General features: G+C 33.7%; 1 protein-coding gene across 6 annotated transcripts in view; it reads left to right on the top strand.

The window, feature by feature from the left end:
* ANKRD12 (ankyrin repeat domain 12) overlaps window positions 1-19,508 on the top strand; it is a 135,675-nt gene that overhangs the window by 78,440 nt on the left and 37,727 nt on the right. Inside the window, exon 2 of one of the 6 annotated variants that reach the window (XM_074340362.2) lies at window positions 6,218-6,297. The exons of the other annotated variants lie outside the window; for them this stretch is intronic. Within the exon in view, the coding sequence (XP_074196463.1) occupies window positions 6,234-6,297 (64 nt within the window). The 5' untranslated portion in view covers window positions 6,218-6,233. The remainder of the gene's footprint in view (window positions 1-6,217; window positions 6,298-19,508) is intronic. 6 annotated transcript variants of the gene reach the window in all.

The raw sequence follows: 19,508 nt of genomic DNA, 5'->3' as shown, positions 1-19,508 counted from the left end.
ACCCCTTCTTATCCAATCCCTGCCCCTACCTGATCATTTACATTCTTCATGGTAAGTAAAGATTATTAGGCAGGAATCACTAATAACTGATAAATCTAGGAGGACTTTTTTGATGAAGAGCAGGATATTTACATTGCCTTTTCACATTATAAGAGAGGAGGGGAAAGGAAACCAATGGTTATATAATAGAGAAATTTAGCAGCACCTGAACTGTGTGATCAAAATGAACAACATCAAAGACAGACAAAGGCTCATCACACGCCTCCAGATGTAATATCGTCAAAAGGATATAACATTTTTGTAGCACTTTGGCTGAGAATACATAATCATGAGGAATGATCTGGTTTTTTAAAAACAAACAAACAGTGAAAGATTAAAAAATGTCAGTGTCATGAAAAACGAGTAAAGGTGATAGAAATGTTCCAGACTATCTAGAGATGATAAATAGAAAGGGCAATATCTGCTCCTAACCTGGATACTGTACTGGATGGTGGGAAATAATTATAAATGACATTATTAAGTCATTTAACAAGGAATATGGACAATAGATTACTATTATTTCATTGTAAATTTATGAAATTGATGGTGATGAGAGACTATCCATATGTCTTAAGAAATACTTATTTCTTAGGAAATATTCACTGAAGTATATAGGGGTAAAGAGCTATGATGTATGTAATTTACCCTCATATAGTTCAGAAAAAAATATATATGTAAACACACGTGTATGTGTATATGTATGTATATATATAGACATAGATAAATAGATATAGATACAGATTATACCAGGGGTGCCAAAAAAATGTATACAAGTGGACACTGGTCAACATTGCTCAAGCAATAGTTCGCCGTAATCAAAAGTGTCTGGATGCTGATGGTAACCACTTTGAGCACCTCTTGTCATTGCAGAAGTCAAACGTGACTTGTATTCATCTTTTGTTATTGGTATCTGTTGAGTATTATAATTTTAATACAGTTTACTTTCTTAAAATGTGTGTACGTTTTTTGGCTGTGTGTGTGTGTGTGTGTGTGTGTGTGTGTGTGTGTTGAGAGAGAGAAACCATATTATAAAGCAAGAGAGTAAAAAACAATAGGCAAATCTGAATAAAGGGTCTATAGTGTTTAGTATTTTTTCTTTGTCTAATTTTTGTGAGTTTGAAATTATTTCCAAATAAACTTTAGAATATATGTAAATACATAAAATTTTCTTGCTTTGTCTGTTGAGAAGATCTAAAAGCAATGACTAAGACAGTAGCAATAATCATTCCTAGTGCCCAGTTCATAACCTTGAAATATTTTCTGCTAAAAACTAAGGCTTCTTGGAAAAAAATGATGATTTCAAGTCTGGGACGGGAAATACGTAAGATGAGTTTGGAACATATTGTCATTGTGGATTTCAAGAAAGCTATTAAAGACTAATCTAAAGTCTTGTCAGGAGGCCTTAGGAGACAACTTAGAGCAGTTTGCCACTGGCCAAAAATGGGATAATTTGAGCTTCAATAAGGGTAATAATTGCAAAAATTTGAAACCCATAGAATGTGTTTAAATCTGTGAGTCCGTAGTGATAATTTTTTAACTTTATTCGTCAACATCAGAGAACCAATTTGTTACCTTAAAAATTAGACTCAAAAAAGAAATCATTTATCTTGCTTTTCTTATATGAACTCTATCACTGGGTAACCTCATTATAGGTGAAAAGTGATATTTTTATAAGATTAACCCAGCTAAAAGAATGAAAAAAAATGGACCATTTTGCAGCCCCCAGTTAGTTAATATGTATAACTATTGAGCATCAACATCGCTAACATTAAATAAAAATGGAGAAACCATTGCGTGCTCCCTGATGAAAGAATACACTACACACCACTCTTCAGTCTTCAGGATCCAGCTGCCATTTGCAGACAATACCAGAGTCAGAGGAACATGCCGAACTGCACCAAGCAAAATCCAGAATGGGAAACCCAAATAGCTTTGGTTCTTCAAGAGATAAATTGTATGGAAATGAAAATGAAGCACCTGTGGGGTTATCACTTTGTGAGGGATGTAAATACCTATTACATTGCTTTGTACACCTGAAACTAATTTTTAAAAAGTAAAATAAAATATGGTGAAGCTTTTAACTTTAAAAATAACTAAAAACGAAAATGAAGCACCTGTTTAAAAAAAAAGCCTTAAAAGACATATCAAACTTTAAAAAATAGGCAAGATTAAAAAATTAAGTATGTATCTAATGATTTATACTTCTCTGGGGGAATTTTATATAATACTTAGTTAAGATAGGTGGCACATACAAGATCTTGGGTTTTTGTGGTTTTTTTATTAATACTAAAAAATTCTTATATGTTAGGGGGAAAACCTGATTTTTTTTAAACCGATGAGAAAAGTAATCTTTAGCAGAAGGCTCTGGACTCCACATAGGTTTGTGACTGGCTAGCAGTAAGATCTTTTTTTTTTTTCTTTTTAATAGTTGTGAGAAGGGACTACCGTGTTTCCCAAAAATAAGACATAGCTGGACCATCAGCTCTAATGCATCTTTGGAGCAAAAATTAATATAAGACCAGTCTGATATTATGTTATATTACATTATATTATACCCAGTCTTATTTTAATATAAGACCGGGCCTTATATTAATTTTTGCTCCATAAGACGCATTAGAGCTGATAGTCCACCTAAGTCTTATTTTCGGGGAAACACGGTAGCAATAGTGATAGTTCCTTAATTTCACTTAGGAAATGATCAGGGCTTCCACTTAACTATCACCTATCCAAAAGTGGGACTAATTATAGGAAGAGGAGACCAGGGGTGGAGGGGTCAGTGACTAAAGAGAGAAAAACATTGGTTAAAGGGTTGACAACGGTATTTGTTATTGGTAATGTTAATGAATGGAGCTAAAACTATAGGCAAAATTGTAAAGGTGGCAACTTTCCTTTTAGTATCTATTTTCGTCCTCCACTAAATGTAAATTCCTTATGTGTTTGGTCCATAGCTATTGCTCAATTAATATTTGTTGAATTGGTGGAGAGGGATTACTGACCCTTAGGGATTATGCCAGGACTCTCCATCCCCCACAAATCTAAGGAATAGCTGAACCTTTAGATCAAGTTCATCCATTACTGAGACTGGGAAAGTTTGAGAAGACCTAGAATCAGTCAGCAGGGAAGCTTCCTTCTGGTGCTTCAGCTGTTAACTGGCAATCACAGATGTGAAGACCAACTTTACCTTCTACCACCTTTAGGAGGTCTGCCTCTTGGGCTTTTGCAATACGGGATTGCAGTGAGGCAAGACAACCCTCCAAGGTTACCAAGAAACCCAAGAGAATGATTATTTTGAAGAAACAGAATGTTAACCTAGCTAAATAAAACTACTAAAGGAAACATTACTTCATCAACAAAAATGAGCACTTAAGAAAATTCAAATACAGCACAAAAGGACTTTTGGAGCTAACAACAACAAAAAAATCCCATGATTAGACAAGTCAGTAAATGAATTAAAGTGGGGAGTGATCACTGTTGGAACTTAAATTAATAGACTAGAAGATCAGTTAAATCCTCACAACACAGCAAAAATACAAAGAATCCTGGAAGAAAAGATATAAAACTTAGGGAATAGATCTAGAAGAACTAACAGATCTAACGCGAATAATTGTTATTTATGGGAATTTAAAAAGGGAAATAAAGAAACAAGTAGAAGATAATACAGTAATACAAATAGAAGACAGTTTTCCTGAGCTGAAGAAAGCCTGAGTCTATCAATTAGAAAACTCAGTGAACTCTAGGTAGATTGATAAGAACACACATACACACACCCTTAGACATATATTGGTCAAATTCCTTACTTCTGAATCTAGCAAATTAACCTGCAAGTAAATACTGTCACATTGGCATTGGATGTCTAACTTGCAACAGTGGAAGATAGACTACTGCAGCATGAGAATCCTGTACCTGACCAAGGTAGGTAGTGTTCACCTGTCAGGGTAAATGAAAGATCATTGCAGATATTTAAGGATTTAAAGGTATATCAGTATGTATATTTTCTTATATATTTAAAAAGAAATAATGAAAGAATAAACCAACAACTTGTAAAGGTGGTTACTAAATAGAATGGGGGAAAGGGAGGCATGTGAATTGTTACAGTCTTTGAAAAACAGTCTGACAACAGCTAGCAAAATACAAGAGCTCTTAACCTTTAGAGATACATATTGAGATATTTCTGGATAAAGTGATATGATGAACGGGATATGCTTCAAAATGATACAGGGGTAGGTTGAATAGAAGATATGGATTGACCAAAGAGTGATGGCTATTGGAGTTGAGTGATGGGTACATGGGGGTCCAGTATAACATTCTGTCTACTTTTGTGTAAGTTCAAAACTTATTATAAAAACGTTTTTAAAGATACTTACGCTCCTTGATCTAGCATTCATACGTCTAGGAATATCCCATGTTTGTTATAGCACTGTTTACAGTGGCAAAAGAAAAAATCTGTAGTTGTACAGGGGATTGGTTGCAGAAATCAAGGTATATAGCCACACCACGGACTATTGTACAGCCATGAAAAAATACACCTTAATGCTCTACCAATTAACTTGGAGGGGTTTTCATAAAATATTGTTGAGCTAGAAAAATCAAGATGAATAATCATAATACCTCATTTGTGTAAAATGAACAGTGTTTTAAAAACCAATGCATATATTTATATTTGTATATATATTTATATAAAATTGTATAAGCATGGAAGAAATCTGGAAGCATCTATGCCAGGCTGCTAATGAGGCACATTAGGGTGTGTGGCGGGGAGCAAGTGGCAGAGAAAGGAGATGATTTGGGTGGAGGGAAGGGAGTTAGAGCTGGACACAATCGTGATAATATTTTTGTACACATAAATATACAAGACTCAGCAAAAATCTCTTGCTGTGCATCCCTGTTGATTTAATCCCTTATGTTCTTCCCTTCACAACTGAGCTTCTTAAAGTGCATTGTAATGCACTTAAAGTGCACTCTGTTGAGTTGATGTTTACCAACATCCCATGTGATCTTCTCTCTTCCGGGGCCCTTAGCTGTCTTTTCAGTCTTTCTGTAGAATTGGACAGTGTTGACCAAGTTCTTCCTAGAATTTTCCTGCCTTGGTTTCTGGGACATAATTCTCTCCTGGCTTTCATCTCCCAGACTGATCCTTCTCAGTTTCCTTTTAGAATCTCATCTTCATTTATTTCTCATTCCCTTCCCATACACCCTGTGTTGGTTTTTCCGAAGATTTTACTTTCTGGACCCTCTTCTCATACCATATATTCTCCCAAATAAAGTCCAACCACACTTAGAGTTTCAACTACCATCTATATGGTGAGGCCTTCCAAATATCTCTTTATTCCATACTTCTCTATTAAGCTTCAAAACTATATACGGGGGGGTGCCATTTTTTGCCAAAAAGTGTATACACATTTTAAGAGATATTATCTTAAAATGTGTATACATTTGTTTGGCACCCTCTGTATTTAGCTGCCCTCTGGATATTACCACATAGAATTCCCACAGAAATCTGTGTGCCTGAATGGAACTTCTCTTTTCTCCATATACACTCCTCTTTTTTTTTTCTGTCTCAATGGTAACATCATTCACCTATACATATGTCATATATACTTTGTAGTCATCCACAACTCCTCTTCCTCCTCCCTTCAGCTCAGTTCTTCAGCAACTATTTTTGAGTTGTTAGGCATTATGTTAGGCATTGTTTAAGCACTTGGGGATACAGCTCATTATGAAAATGGAGATACTAACATAATTATCTACTAACCCCTGTCAATTTCTATTATCAAAGTACTTATAAATCCATCTACCAGTAACGTGCAGAAAGTCATTTGAGCATCTTTCTGTTATGTGAAATCAGGATTTTAATAGCTGAAATTATATTGGTTTCATAAGAAAACAAGAAAATACGATTTTAAGAACAAAAATTTTGTATGGCATGTTAATTTTTCCATTTATTATGGCTACAAACTCCATAATTCTTCAGAAAACAGTAGCCATGAAAAGCAGCTTTTGTTATAAAACTTTCTCTTAGAAATAAGTGCTGCAGCAAATTTTTCTAATGGAGGAAGGAAGGTATCTTATTTAGAGTTAGTATGTTTAATTTGAGTGGAACACATCTTTTAGAACCTATTTTGATTTTCACTGATTTTGATTGTTTCATGTGTTCATCAGCTATGTATTGATTTTTCAGAATATTTTTTTCCCACATGGTGAAAGTACCTGAATTATTGCTTGGTCAAAGTCCCTCAAGGAATGATGAAAAAATCATCAGTAAGTATCATGCAAAGATTTTGGAGTTGCTGAAAAAGACTGATGAAAATACCCGAATTTATTGCTTAATTTACATGAGGTCCTTGTTAGACTTAACTTTATCAGGTGTCATCCAGTTTAAATTCAAAATGTATTAATATTTAATAGATAATTAATTTAACTGCCCACAGATGTTTGTATGTGTAAAGCCTGATAGCATTTTTACCCATCTGGTATGTCATGTCATCCATGTGACAGATACACTTTAAGTGTGTTGCGAAGTTAGATAATATAACCAAGAATATGAATTTCAGGACTTAACAAGTTTGGAGTGAGCAAAAGAGTGTTTTATATATGTAGCATTTAAAATGTGGTTTATTCCATTAGCCATTGTGCTTTATGACAGTGCTACTCAGAGTAGCTGTTCCACAAACTATTACTGGTTCTCAAGATAAGACGCTTGTGCCAGAACATAAATCAGTATACTGCTTCCTGCATCAAAAAGGAAAAAATGCAATGAAAAAAATGTCAGCTGAACTCAGTGTGCTAGTGATGTAATTGATTTCCATTTTTGGTTCAAGTTCCTATTGCATCAGGGATTAGTAATAAACAGTTTGCAGACGGGACTCAGTTCATGGACCACACTGCATAGCAGTTTTAGGTCGTGCATATCAGACTTTTATAATAATGTTGGAATACATGTCCTGGTTAGTACAGCTTATTTGTATACGAATGTGTGACACTTTTAAATTTGCAAAATTCTTTAGCCTTTTTTTCCCTCCCCAACTGCTGCCCGTTTCCCATGGTTTTATTTATTCCACATTACCTTCTTAGTCAGAGATTCCATCTAATGGTAATGTTTGCTACAAATAATTGCTTCTTGCTATCCTGCTGAAAACTCAGTTATATCAGAGAGCCAATGGTGCTCATAAAACATAATTATAGTAATGGATACCTGGGTAACTCTGTGTCACATAGTGCCCCCACCATACTTTCAGACACTCATTAGTTACCAGAGTAGAGATTCTGTTAAAAGTTTGCAGACACTGATTTTATTACTTAAACAGAGTGCCGAGTGGACAAAGTTGAAAATGCCAGTCATTGTCAGAATTATTCACCTTTTTCTTATCTTACCTTGACTGTAGTACTCTGACCTTGTTTATTAAGCAGCTGCTATAAGCTTCCTCGCTTGCATAATTCATCTTAACCAAGGAAATGCTCCGTCCTAATAAATGCACAAGCTACTTTTAGAGTCTACTGTAAAATAGATTAGGAAATTTTTAAAAAGACAGTGATATATTATTACCCACTGGTGTTTACTGAGTGCATTTCTGTGTCATAAAATACACAAAATGACCAGATTTTGAAGCCTTATTTTCTGAATGTTATAACAGTAAATGGTTAACTATTCTAAACATATTGTCATAATTTGTGAAACTCATTTCCTCAGTTTCATGTTTTAGGAGTTATGAAATAATGACTATTGTATGCATATATGGACTTATAACAGTTAATAAGGCAAGAGATCCAAAAACACAGTTATGTATTTTGGTTTACCAGAATATAACAGAAATGGTTATTAAATGGATTATGTGATATAAGGAGGAAGAAACATCATCACCTAAGGAAGTTTTAAAGCAAACCATTTAACATTAGAAGCATGAAAACTGCAGAAAGACGTTATATAGTGTGTTTAATTTAGAGTGTCAAAATCTGTATCATATTTGATCATAAGGAATTTAGACTTGGTAGAGCATTTTGCAAGGGAAAGGAGTTTGCATATTAGTATATTAAAGAGTCCTCTATTTAACGTGTAAAGAATATCTTCTTGCTTTCCAAATGGCATTTTTAAATCAGTTTCAGTATATACATTAGGTAACGGGTTATGCCTAATATGGAAAATTGTAACCCATGTATAACCCAGAAAACTTACTTTATTTAACCATAGCTGTTAGCAGGTTAAATCTATTTTGGAACTTGTTCAGCAGCAGCATGAACTGTGTTTGGTGTGTAGCACTTTTTTTTCCCATATCCCTATGATATCAGTGCTTAGAAGAAATGAAAAGGCACTGTTATGTACAGAACTGAGCATATAGCATGATAGGCAATGAGATATTCTTTTATTTAATGACCAGTTAAAAGAAATTCCATTATAGTGTTATGCATGTTCTCTCTGCTTTTTCTTCTCTGCTTTGTGACATACTTGGTGCACTTTATAAATACAGTTCTGAATTTTAATTTTTCAAATTTTTTCTAAATATCACCAGCCACTTTTACCTGAATCTTAAACAAAATCTCTACAATTCACTTATTTGAAAATCAGTACTTTTAAATCAGATTTAATCATGTGTTTTATGTGGATTAATTATATCAACCTAGTTCTCAATTCTAAAGCTTAAGAATTTTTAGTTCTAGGTAGAGTGCTTTTTAAAGAAAAATATCTATGTCAAATTTTGCTAAGTGGAGAAAAGGGGAAAGAAGTTATTAATATCTAAATTACCGTATACTGTAAGCATTCACTCTTTAGCAGAATCCATAAAATTTACATAGTTCTACATTTTTGACTGGCTCGTATATCAGAAAAATAAATGGGAAATTGTGGGTAGAACTGAGATGTTCTTTAGATGTCTGCACCTTAATAAGTCTTTAAATTTTGTGTTACATAAAATAGTAGTCTGCTAAATATCTCTCTTTGAAATTCATGTAAATATAGTAGTTAAGAAATTTCAAGTATGTTTGCTGAAAATATGTAAAATTATTTATTGCAGATACCAAAACTAATAGGTTTTTTTGTTTAAAATGTTAGCTTAATGGTTTTCCTTAAAAACTGAATTTCTACCAGTACCTAGCAACTTAAAGTGAGTCTGTCACATAATTACAGTAGTTGAGATAATGCTGAATATTTAAGACAAACTCTACAAAGGGTACATTTGGGCAGAACCCTTAAAAAAACAGACCTTTGACTTTAAAAATATTAATTATATATGCATATGTTTAAATGAGTTCACCCTTAGCTATATCATGCTGTTTTCAGAAAACTGTTTTATCTAGTCATGGTTAAAAGGACCTCCATGTAATAATATATATTTATGATGGAATAGCCTAGACTGGGTGATTTTTGTCAGTTTCCTTTAGTGACATCAAAATGTTTGTAGTGATGCCAGTATTTTCAGAGGTTGGAAAGATCTTGGTTAATTTATACTTTATGGAATGAATTTCATCTTACTGACATTTTCGTAAAAGGCAGTGTATAACTAATTGAGGGAGTATATGGAATGTTGTGATACTTGATGTTACTTCTTACGTAGATTTTGCTTTCAGACTTAGTATTTTCAACTGTTGATTATATTTTCTTACCTCCCCACCTAACCTCTAAACTCATAACTGTAATTCTCTTATCCTATATCTATTACTGAAGAAATACAGTGAAAATATGTTCTCATATGACATACTTATTTTCAAATAGATGTATAATTACTTTTCTCCTGTACAGTAGAATTAAACTACCTAACTAACCTTTACTTAGGAAAATTGAAGTTTAGAAATGGAGCTTTAGATGAGACTATATAAAATCACCTGAATTTTATTTCCCTGTCTTTAAGCTATATTTCTCAATAAATTTAGGGATGTGAAAGCTGTAAAGATTTGTTTCCTAAAATGCAGATGTCTTTTTTTCTAATGTTACTCCTTTGGGTAAGTAACATAAATAAGTTATATTTATATAATTATTAAATGTATTAGTTGTGGTGAGTGAATTATTGCAAAGCAAAGGCACAACACAAAATAGACATAAGGCCTGCAGCCGTTGTGAAATACTCATCCTAATGAAACCTCAGAGACTCTCTGAAACTCAGAGTCATCTTGTTCAGGGAACAGTCTCAGCAAAAGAATGAGATTAGAGAGAACCACAAATCACTACAAATAGGCTTCTCACTCAGGAGTGAGGCCTGTTATAAGTATTCTCTACAAAATGCTGAAGAAACAAATTTTTCCCTTTATCAATATGAAAAGAAATCCAGAGATTTGAGGAAAACCAACTGAAATGAAAGATAAGAAGGGTCAAGATGAACAAACAGAACAATTGATCCTGGAGAATGTAAATAATATAGGAAGCAGAGGGGTAAGTTATTTTCAGTGTTCTTGGAGATTCTTGGTGGGCAGTCGATCCACTAACCATAACAACAAAAGGCTGCTGTGAAAAAGTAGGCCAGGAAAGTCATTAGAATTCAAAATATTTGTCAGTACTGAAAGTAAATATTTTAACAGCACTAGGTGTTGCTAAGATCTAAGAGGTCTAAGACAGGAATATATAAAACATTTTTTAAGACATTGGATATATGAGAAAAATGGTAAAAACACAAAGCATATGCAGGATATACGTCTTACAAAAATACTTTGTAAGCGTCTTACCAAAAAAAGAGCAAATGTTGGGAAGAAAAACGTTTTTTTAATTGAAGAAAATGTCCTTTAACTGAAGACTTATGTTTGTAGATCAAATGGGAAAGTTAAAAAAAAATAAAAAAAGACAAGGTAAAAAACGTCACATCTAGATACATCACAACTTTAGTGATGAAGGTTTTTTAAAATATGAGTTGTGATAAAAAAGATACAGTGAATGCTTAAAGAAAAATTTATTATATAAAAGACACATTGCCATTAATCCCCCTCACTTTAAGCAAACTTATCCCATCATTCTTGCCACTTTCTGAAGCAGATCTGAAAATCCTCTTTCTTGAGTGTCTTTCTCCTCAATCATGACAGTGCTCCATGTCACACATCACTTCTGATAGGGTGATTTCTGTCAAATACAAACATTACGGGGTGTCCTCATCCACCTTATTCACCGGATCTAGCACCGTGTGACTTCTGTTTCTTCCCCAAAGTCAAAATGACCATGAAAGGAAAACGTTTTGAATCAGTTCAGAACATCACTGCACCCACGACAGCACAACTGAAAACACTCATGAAAAAGGACTTCCAGAACAGCTTCAGAAAGTGGCAAGAGCAATGGGATAAGTGTGTTCAAAGTGAAGAGGAGTATTTTTTTTTAATTGGGGAATATTGGGGAACAGTGTGTTTCTCCAGGGCCCATCAGCTCCAAGTCATTGTCCTTTAATCTAGTTGTGGAGGGCGCAGCCCAGCCCCAAGTCCAGTCGTCGTTTTCAATCTTAGTTGCAGGGGCGCAGCCCACCATGCCATGAGGGAATTGAACCAGCAACCTTCTTATTAAGAGCTTGTGCGCTAACCTACTGAGCCATCCGGCCACCCTTCCGTCAGCTCGGCGGCAGCTCGTTGTCTTCAGTCTAGTTGTGGAGGGCACAGCTCACTGGCCCATGTGGGAATCAAACCAGCAACCATGTTAAAAGCTCATGCTCTAACCAACTGAGCCATCCGGCCGCCTGAGGAGGAGTATTTTGAGGGAAATTAATGGCAATGTGTCTTTTACTGTAATACATTTTTTTAATTTAAACATTCACTGCAGTTTTTGATCACACCTCATACTGCAAGCTCCCAGAATCAGAAGGAAATGTTACCTACAAAGGAAAGAGACTAGCATCAGATTTCTCATTCTTAAATATGTTGTTAGAAGATAGGTGGAGCTATAGTTACACTGTCTATGAAAAACTATTTTGAACCTAGAATACTATTTCCAACTACCTATCATTCAAGAGTAAGGGTTAAAGAAAAAACATCCTTGGACATACTTTCTATTCTCTTTCTGAAAAAAATTATTCAAATAGTATATTTTCAGTGATACAAAAATACATGTCTAAAAGGAAGATATGAAGACTAACTCAGGATTTTGATGAAAAATTCTTGTGACAGCAATGAGCAATTGGCATATTTTAGAACACAATGTCAGAGATCTTTGGGAAAAATGTTATCAGTGAAAGAATATATGACCATACACGTATTGTATGAATTAGATTCTGAGAGGTCATTGTATTGGTTATATGAAGTCCTATTGTCTAATCTGATAAATAAGAAGAAAGGCAAAAACTCCAGGGAAAACAAATTATATGAGCAAGTCATGGGCTAAATATAAAACAACCTAAAAATGGGACATTTTGGGGGGCTCATGGAATATAAATACATTTTCTGAAATGACCATAGTAGATCTTCTTTGGTCAGGTAATTTAGAAGATCCAAGAGGACAGACCTGAGGTTCAGAAATTCTGTTCACTTTATTATTTCTAAGTTAGTTAAATTCAAATAAAATTAAATGTAATACTTAAAATAAGTTACAAAGAATGATTCGAGTGGTGGGATTATTTTTTTTTAATTATTAAATTTATTGGGGTGACATTGGTTAGTAAAATTATACAGGTTTCAAGTGTACATTTTTATAATACATCATCTTTGCATTGTATGTTCACACAGAGTCAATTCTCCTTCTGTCACCATATATTTGACCCCCTTTACCTTCTTCTCCCAACCCCCGCCCCTTCTCCTCTGGTAACCACTAAATTATTGTCTATGTCTGTGAGTTTTTGTTTCTTTCTTTGTCTCATTTGTTGCTTTCAGTTTTATACGCCACATGACTGAAATCATATGGTTCTCTACTTTTTCTCTCTGACTTATTTCACTTAGCATGATAATCTCAAGATCCATCCATGTTGTCACAAATGGCAGTATTTCATCTTTCCTTATGGCCAAGTAATAAGTGTTGGAGAGGTTTTGGAGAAAAAGCAACCCTCATACACTGCTGGTGGGAATGTAAATTGGTACAGCCTCTATGGAAAACAGTATGGAGGTTCCTCAAAAAATAAATTAAAAATAGAATTACCATATGACCCAGCAGTTCCTCTTCTGGGTATCCACCCATAAAATCTGAAAACATTTATCCATAAAGATACATGTATCCCTATGTTCATTGCAGCATTACTTACGATGGCCAAGACAACCGAAGTGTCCTTTTGATAGATGATCGGATAAAGAAGATGTGGTGTATATATATACACAGTGAAATATTGGCCATAAGAAAAGATGAAATACTGTCATTTGGTGGGATTATTTTATGGGTGGCTTTTCTTTGCTCATTCTATTTTCCTGGTTTTCTAACATGAACTGTTTTATAACAAGAACAGTAAATGCTATTTGAAAATAAATGAAACAAAACAATCTTAATAAAGATTACTGAAGAAGTGTAGCTTAGGACTTTTTTATGCACTAGCTTATCTGAATAAAATAACATATAAACACCATTCCAAATGTAGAGATTGTTTTAAAGTAGTATTCCTAGTATTAAAAGAATACTTAAATTTGATGGAGTATATTACACACACACACACACACACACACACAGTAGGCTTTCGATATTGTAGGCATTTTGACAATGGAAATCAAGTGATAAACCATCATTTTTTCCATTCTTCTCTTTGAAATGGCTATCTTAATCATAAGAGCTCAGATTTTAGTACTTCTATACTTTCTGGATTTGATCCCTGGATCTCTAATATTGGACTAGATAGTTAACCTGTATGTGCTCAGATTCTACATCTGTAAAATAGGGATTACATAGTACATACCTCATGGAGGTGTGTAAATAAAGGCTAAATGAGTTATTATAGGATATTGACTTACACAAAATAAGCACTTAATTATTATCTTTAAAAATAGTGAAAAATCTGAAATAAAGTGATCACAGTAGACATGTCCAATGTTTAAAATGAAATATTCAGAACCATACTTTTATATAACATTGCAGCCTTATAATCTTTAAATTTTAAAAATACCATTTGTTTTGTACATCTGAAACTAATAAAAAATATCATTTGTGTTTGCCATTGTAATGTTGGAAAATAGAATCACGTTAACTGGTTTATAGTCATTTAAAATAGTCAGGGCAAGGCTTTTCTTTTTTTATAGCTTTATTAAGGTACAGTTAATACAGCATTGTATAAGTAAGTTACATAATGTAATGATTTAATATATGTCTATATTGCAAATGATCACAGAAAGGTTAGGTGACACAACCCTCCCCTCACTTAGTTACATTTGTGTGTGTGTGTGTGTGTGTGTGTGTGTGGTGAGAACTTTTAAAATCTGTTAGCAACTTTCAAATATACAGTACAGTATTAACTCTAGTCACCATGCTGTACATAACATCCTCAAAACTTTTTTAGCTTATCACTGAACCCTTTGACCACCTTTACCCATTTTGCCTATTGCCTGATTTTTTTTGTTTTTTGTAAGTTGTATTACTTAATGATCACGAATGAGGTATTTTTAATCTATCTTATTTCATGTATTTATGGAATATATAAATCAAGATATGTATATCTAAGATGTGAATATCTCAAGATCAAATAATAGATAAATGGCAACTTTATGTTTGAAATTCACCTTTAACTTCAGGTGGGTATGTTTAACGCATTATGTTACTGCTTTTTTCTTTTTTATTCAAAGAATTTTACATGTGAATTAACAGTAAACATCATTTAATATTATACTTTATTTTAGATGCTAGTTTTTATGGCAGAGTTATTTTCTCAGTATACTCAATCATGAAATGAACACAGAAGTACAGGCATTGGTTGAATGCTTATGGAATGATCACAAATTATGCCACCATTTTACAGTGTGTATAGTTTATCTTGATAATATTCAGTACCTTTGATGTACTTAGAAGTAATATAGCATGATGATTGTGAGTACCAGTTTTGGAGTCACAGAAACTTGGATTTGAAGATCTCACTCTGCCGCTTGTTAACTGTTTGGTCATGGACAAATTTTTTGTTAACATTGTTACATAGTAGTATTCTGGGCATATAAGATAGATATAAAGATGAGGAAAACCTATAGACTTGCATAAAGACGGTATTCATTTTAAGCTTTCGCCAAGGATAATTTTCAACAAAAAGTTGTCTTCCACTTGTTAAGTTGTAGAAACTTTTTAAAAAATATTATGTAATGCCATTAAATTGCAGTTAGCAAATGAAACAAGAGTTTATGTAATTGTGTCCCTCCCCCTCTACCTGCATTCCCATTTTCCTCTCCCTTCTTTGAGGAATACTAAAAAATATTTTATACAAGTGGTTGTCAATTATGACTAGTGCCTTTATCTATAAAAATATAAATTCCACTAGACACTAATCTAAGAAAATTCTTAGTTTGTTCTATTTCTTCTCCCCCCTCACTGACTTCCTCCTTCCCCTCCATGAAAAGTCTATATATCTACATGTGTTCTTTGTTTATTTGACAGACTGGTAATTTCCACTACCTTCTTTATAAAGAACCACATACCTCTATTGTAACCCTATAATAAGTGAAATAAGTGCTGGGAGTCAGCTTGAATTTTTTTCTCTTCAATCTTCCGATACAAAGTTAATCAAATATGAAAAGTTAACGGGATTCAGCTTTGGCCTTTTTAAAGGAACATATTTGCTTTTTTGAATTTGGCAATATTTGATTTTGAACATATATTTTATTTAAATACTTTTAATGATAACATTTCTCTTTTTTTCTAAGCAGTAAGTTAATATTTATCACATGCATGGTATATGCCAAGATATGCTAGGCACATTACATAAGTTAGTTTATTTAATCCTCACAACAGCCCTGTGAGTTAATCCTTAATAACATTCCTGGCCTAAGCAGAGTAAAGATTTGAACATAGGGCTAATAGCAGAACCCATGTACTTTTCCATGATACCATACTGATTGTTACTGATTATTAAAAGTTCAGAATCAGATGATTCTGATGTCATATAACTGTAATATGAATATAGTGAACTTTATTCATTAAGTTTATTTGACTTAATGATACCTGTTGTGAAGTGTGCCATGACTAAACTCTTCATTATATTTGAGTGTAGCACCTTCTGTTGCACAAAAAGTGTTCTGAAAATGAAATAAAGTAGCTGGTATGTTTTTTTGTTTGTTTCTTGCCATAGAAACTACCATTAACTCATTTAAAATCTTTAGTGAAAAGATACATGTTTATATATAATGTATTTCTGAAAATATGTGACCCGATTTTGTTAAGAAAATTAAGAAAGTTATTTTTAAAACAATACAGTACATGTTTGGGGGTTTTGGTTTGTTTTACTCTGTACATTGCAGAATGTATTCATTCTTTAAAACATTAAAATCTAATTATAAGCAAATTAATGTTTTTACTTTTATTATAGAAAATTTCAAATATGCAAAAGTAGGAAGAATAGTATTGTGACCTATATGTACTTACTACCCAGTTTTAATAATTACCACCTTATGGTCAATCTTGATTTGCCCCTCTCCATTCTTCCCTACCCCATCATTTTGAAGTCATTTCTTTCGAGAATGATTCATAAGTTTCTCTAAAACAATAGGATTTTTTAAAAAACTTTAAACTTAACCATAATAATTTTATTATGCCTAAACTAAAAATTTTTACTATTAAATATCCATTTATTGTTCCAAGTTCTGATTGCCTCATAAAATCATAATTCTTTTAACTTTTTCAAAATCAGTATTCAGATAATGTCTGTATATTGTGATTAGGTGATGTCTGAGTATCTTTTAATCTATAGCTATCCCGTTTCCATTCTTCTGTTCTTACAATTTTTCTGTTGAAATAAACTGATCATTTGCCTAGTAAATTTGCCCAAAGTTTGGATTTTGCTCATTACATCTCTGTATTTCATGTAAGGACAATTATTTTTCCAAGTATATTCTTCTCAATTTCAAATTTTCTTAGTTTACCTGCAATGAGTTTAATGGTAAACTGACTATAATGTTGGGAAGAAAGAGTTGCTTATAGTGATTACCAGGGGATTTTGCTGGAGGTTGAGGAGGAGATTATTTTAATGGTTCTGATCAATTTTCTTAATTGTTGTTAAGACTGAGGTGAACATTAGACTTCTTTTGAAATGAATTTCTAGCACTTAGTATTGACATAAACTCTCTATATAACTTATTTAAATATTTTACATGCTGATTTTGCCTATAATTTTAAAACATTTTTATCACTACTTTTCAAAATGTTGACACACTGTATAAATATATATCTACATACTCATATATAGATACAGCTAGTATTTTCCTTCACAGTTGAACAGTCTTCATTTCAGTGAACTGAAAGAGGGTAAAGATTTGTCACTTTTACTACATCTAGCAGTTTCCATCTTTATCTTAATTGTATTACTAGTGTCAGCAATTTTTTCCATTTTCATAACATACAAACAAAATACATATGTATTCAAATAATTCTACAAACTCCATTATATAAACATGGTGCCACTGTTTAAAAATAAATTTCTGATTAACTGAAAAAGGTTCAGCAGCTGATAATAGAAAAGTCTGAGCTTGGTATAGGAAGATAAGGTGAGCCTTGGTGGTTTAGTAGAGGAAGGTAGGTGTATTAGTGTGAAATGTGTGAAAGCCAAGGGTGGCTTAAAGCAAATCATAACAGATCTATGCTCTCCCTAGCAGGTGATATGGGAACTAATGGCAGGTATATGGACTGTTTGCCAACTCTTCAAATTGCTGAGTTAAAAGGAGACATCAGCAGTGAATGGCAACATCATTTGCCACCTGGATACTATACAAAATTATAGAGTGGATAAATTCATACTTCATGTTTATATCCCTTTCTACAGTTCTTCTGTCCCACATAAGCACTCCCACTTGATTTCTTAATACAGTTCTAAAACTTCCTATTTATACATTTATTCTACATTCATTAAGCACTTACTATATACTAGGAATTATGAAAGTCCCTAAGTATAAGTCTTATACTTGAAGCACTTACTATATACTAGGAATTATGAAAGTCCCTAAGTATATAGACTTAATATTTGAAGTATCTGTTGAATAATATGGAAAACAGAAGCAGAAAATTACTACTACCTCACTGGAGGTTACCTTCCCACAAAGAACTTCCAAATTCCAAAAATAGGCCCTTTTTCTCAGCACTCTACCAACCCTGTCCTCCTCCATCCCACAAATATAAAATACAGAAGTTTTTCATTCTCTGGGTGCTATAGATTTAAGCAGGTGCTGTTAATTAAGTAGTATACCTTTGTAAGTTTACAGAAAGGGGAATCGTGTGGTTGTATGAGGTGTGACAATTAAGTTTGCGAACTTGCTACGCTTACATTGGCAGCACTGTACAAACAGCTCAGTAAGGTTTCATAACCTTGGTATATCAGTGTCTCACAGCTGTGTTCATGTCGACATGTGGTGCTGTCTTGCTGAGGGGCGTTCATTATTGCATGTTTTTGTGTGCTGCTGCAAGAATGCCTGAGCTTGAATTAGCAATGAACAAACATTAAATTTCTTGTTAAATTTTGCAAGAGTGGAAGTGAAATCAGGGACATGTTAGTCCAAGTTTGTGGGGATAATGCCATGAAGAAAATGGCAGTGTACAGATGGATTAAACGTTTTTCTGAGGGGAGAGAACGCGTCAATGATGAAGAGAGGTCAGTAATGAGCTGAACTGGTGAAAACATTGCAGAAATTCATCGAATTGTGCGTCAAAATCGTCGACTGACTGAGAGAAGTATAGCAGACCAAATAAACATTGGTAGAAAAACAGGAAAATCTTAACTGAAAATCTTGGCATGAGAAAGGTGTGTGCAAAAATGATCCTGAAGGAGCTCACCGATGAACAAAAGCAAAAGCGAGTCAAAGTTTGCCAAGACCTTTTGGAAAGGCAAGACGATGTTTTGGGCTGTATTATCACTGGTGACAAAACATGAGTGTACCAGTACCACCCTGAAACAAAGTGTCAGATTACACAATGGAAGTCAGCCAATTCTCCACGACCTAAAAAGTTCCCTCAGTCCAAATCAAGAGTCAAAACGATGTTGCTAACCTTTTTTGGTATCAGAGGGATTATTCATTATGAATTTGTACCAGCTGGACAAACAGTTAACCAAGTTTACTATTTGGAAGTGCTGAAAAGGCTGCATGAAAAAGTTAGATGAAAATGACCTGAACTTTTCACAAGCAATTCATGGCTCTTGCACCAGTTCACATTGCAAACTTTGAGGGAGTTTTTAGCCAATAAACATATAACTGTATTGGAACACCCTCTCTACTCACCTGATCTGGCCCCCAATGACCTCTTTCTTTACCTGAAGATGAAAGAAATATTGAAAGGAATACATTTTGATGACATTCAGGACATCATGGGTAATACAACGACGACTCTGATGGCCATTCTAGAAAGAGTTCCAAAATTGCTTTGAAGGGTGGACTAGGTGCTGGCGTCAGTGCATAGCTTCCCAGTGGGAGTACTTCGAAGG

Source organism: Rhinolophus sinicus, chromosome 4 (genome assembly GCF_057876585.1).
Source record: "Rhinolophus sinicus isolate RSI-liver-muscle chromosome 4, RSI-T2T, whole genome shotgun sequence".
Taxonomy (NCBI): Eukaryota; Metazoa; Chordata; class Mammalia; order Chiroptera; family Rhinolophidae; genus Rhinolophus; species Rhinolophus sinicus.
The sequence above is the reverse complement of the archived record's forward strand: the minus strand, read 5'-3'. Positions and strand labels throughout refer to the sequence as shown.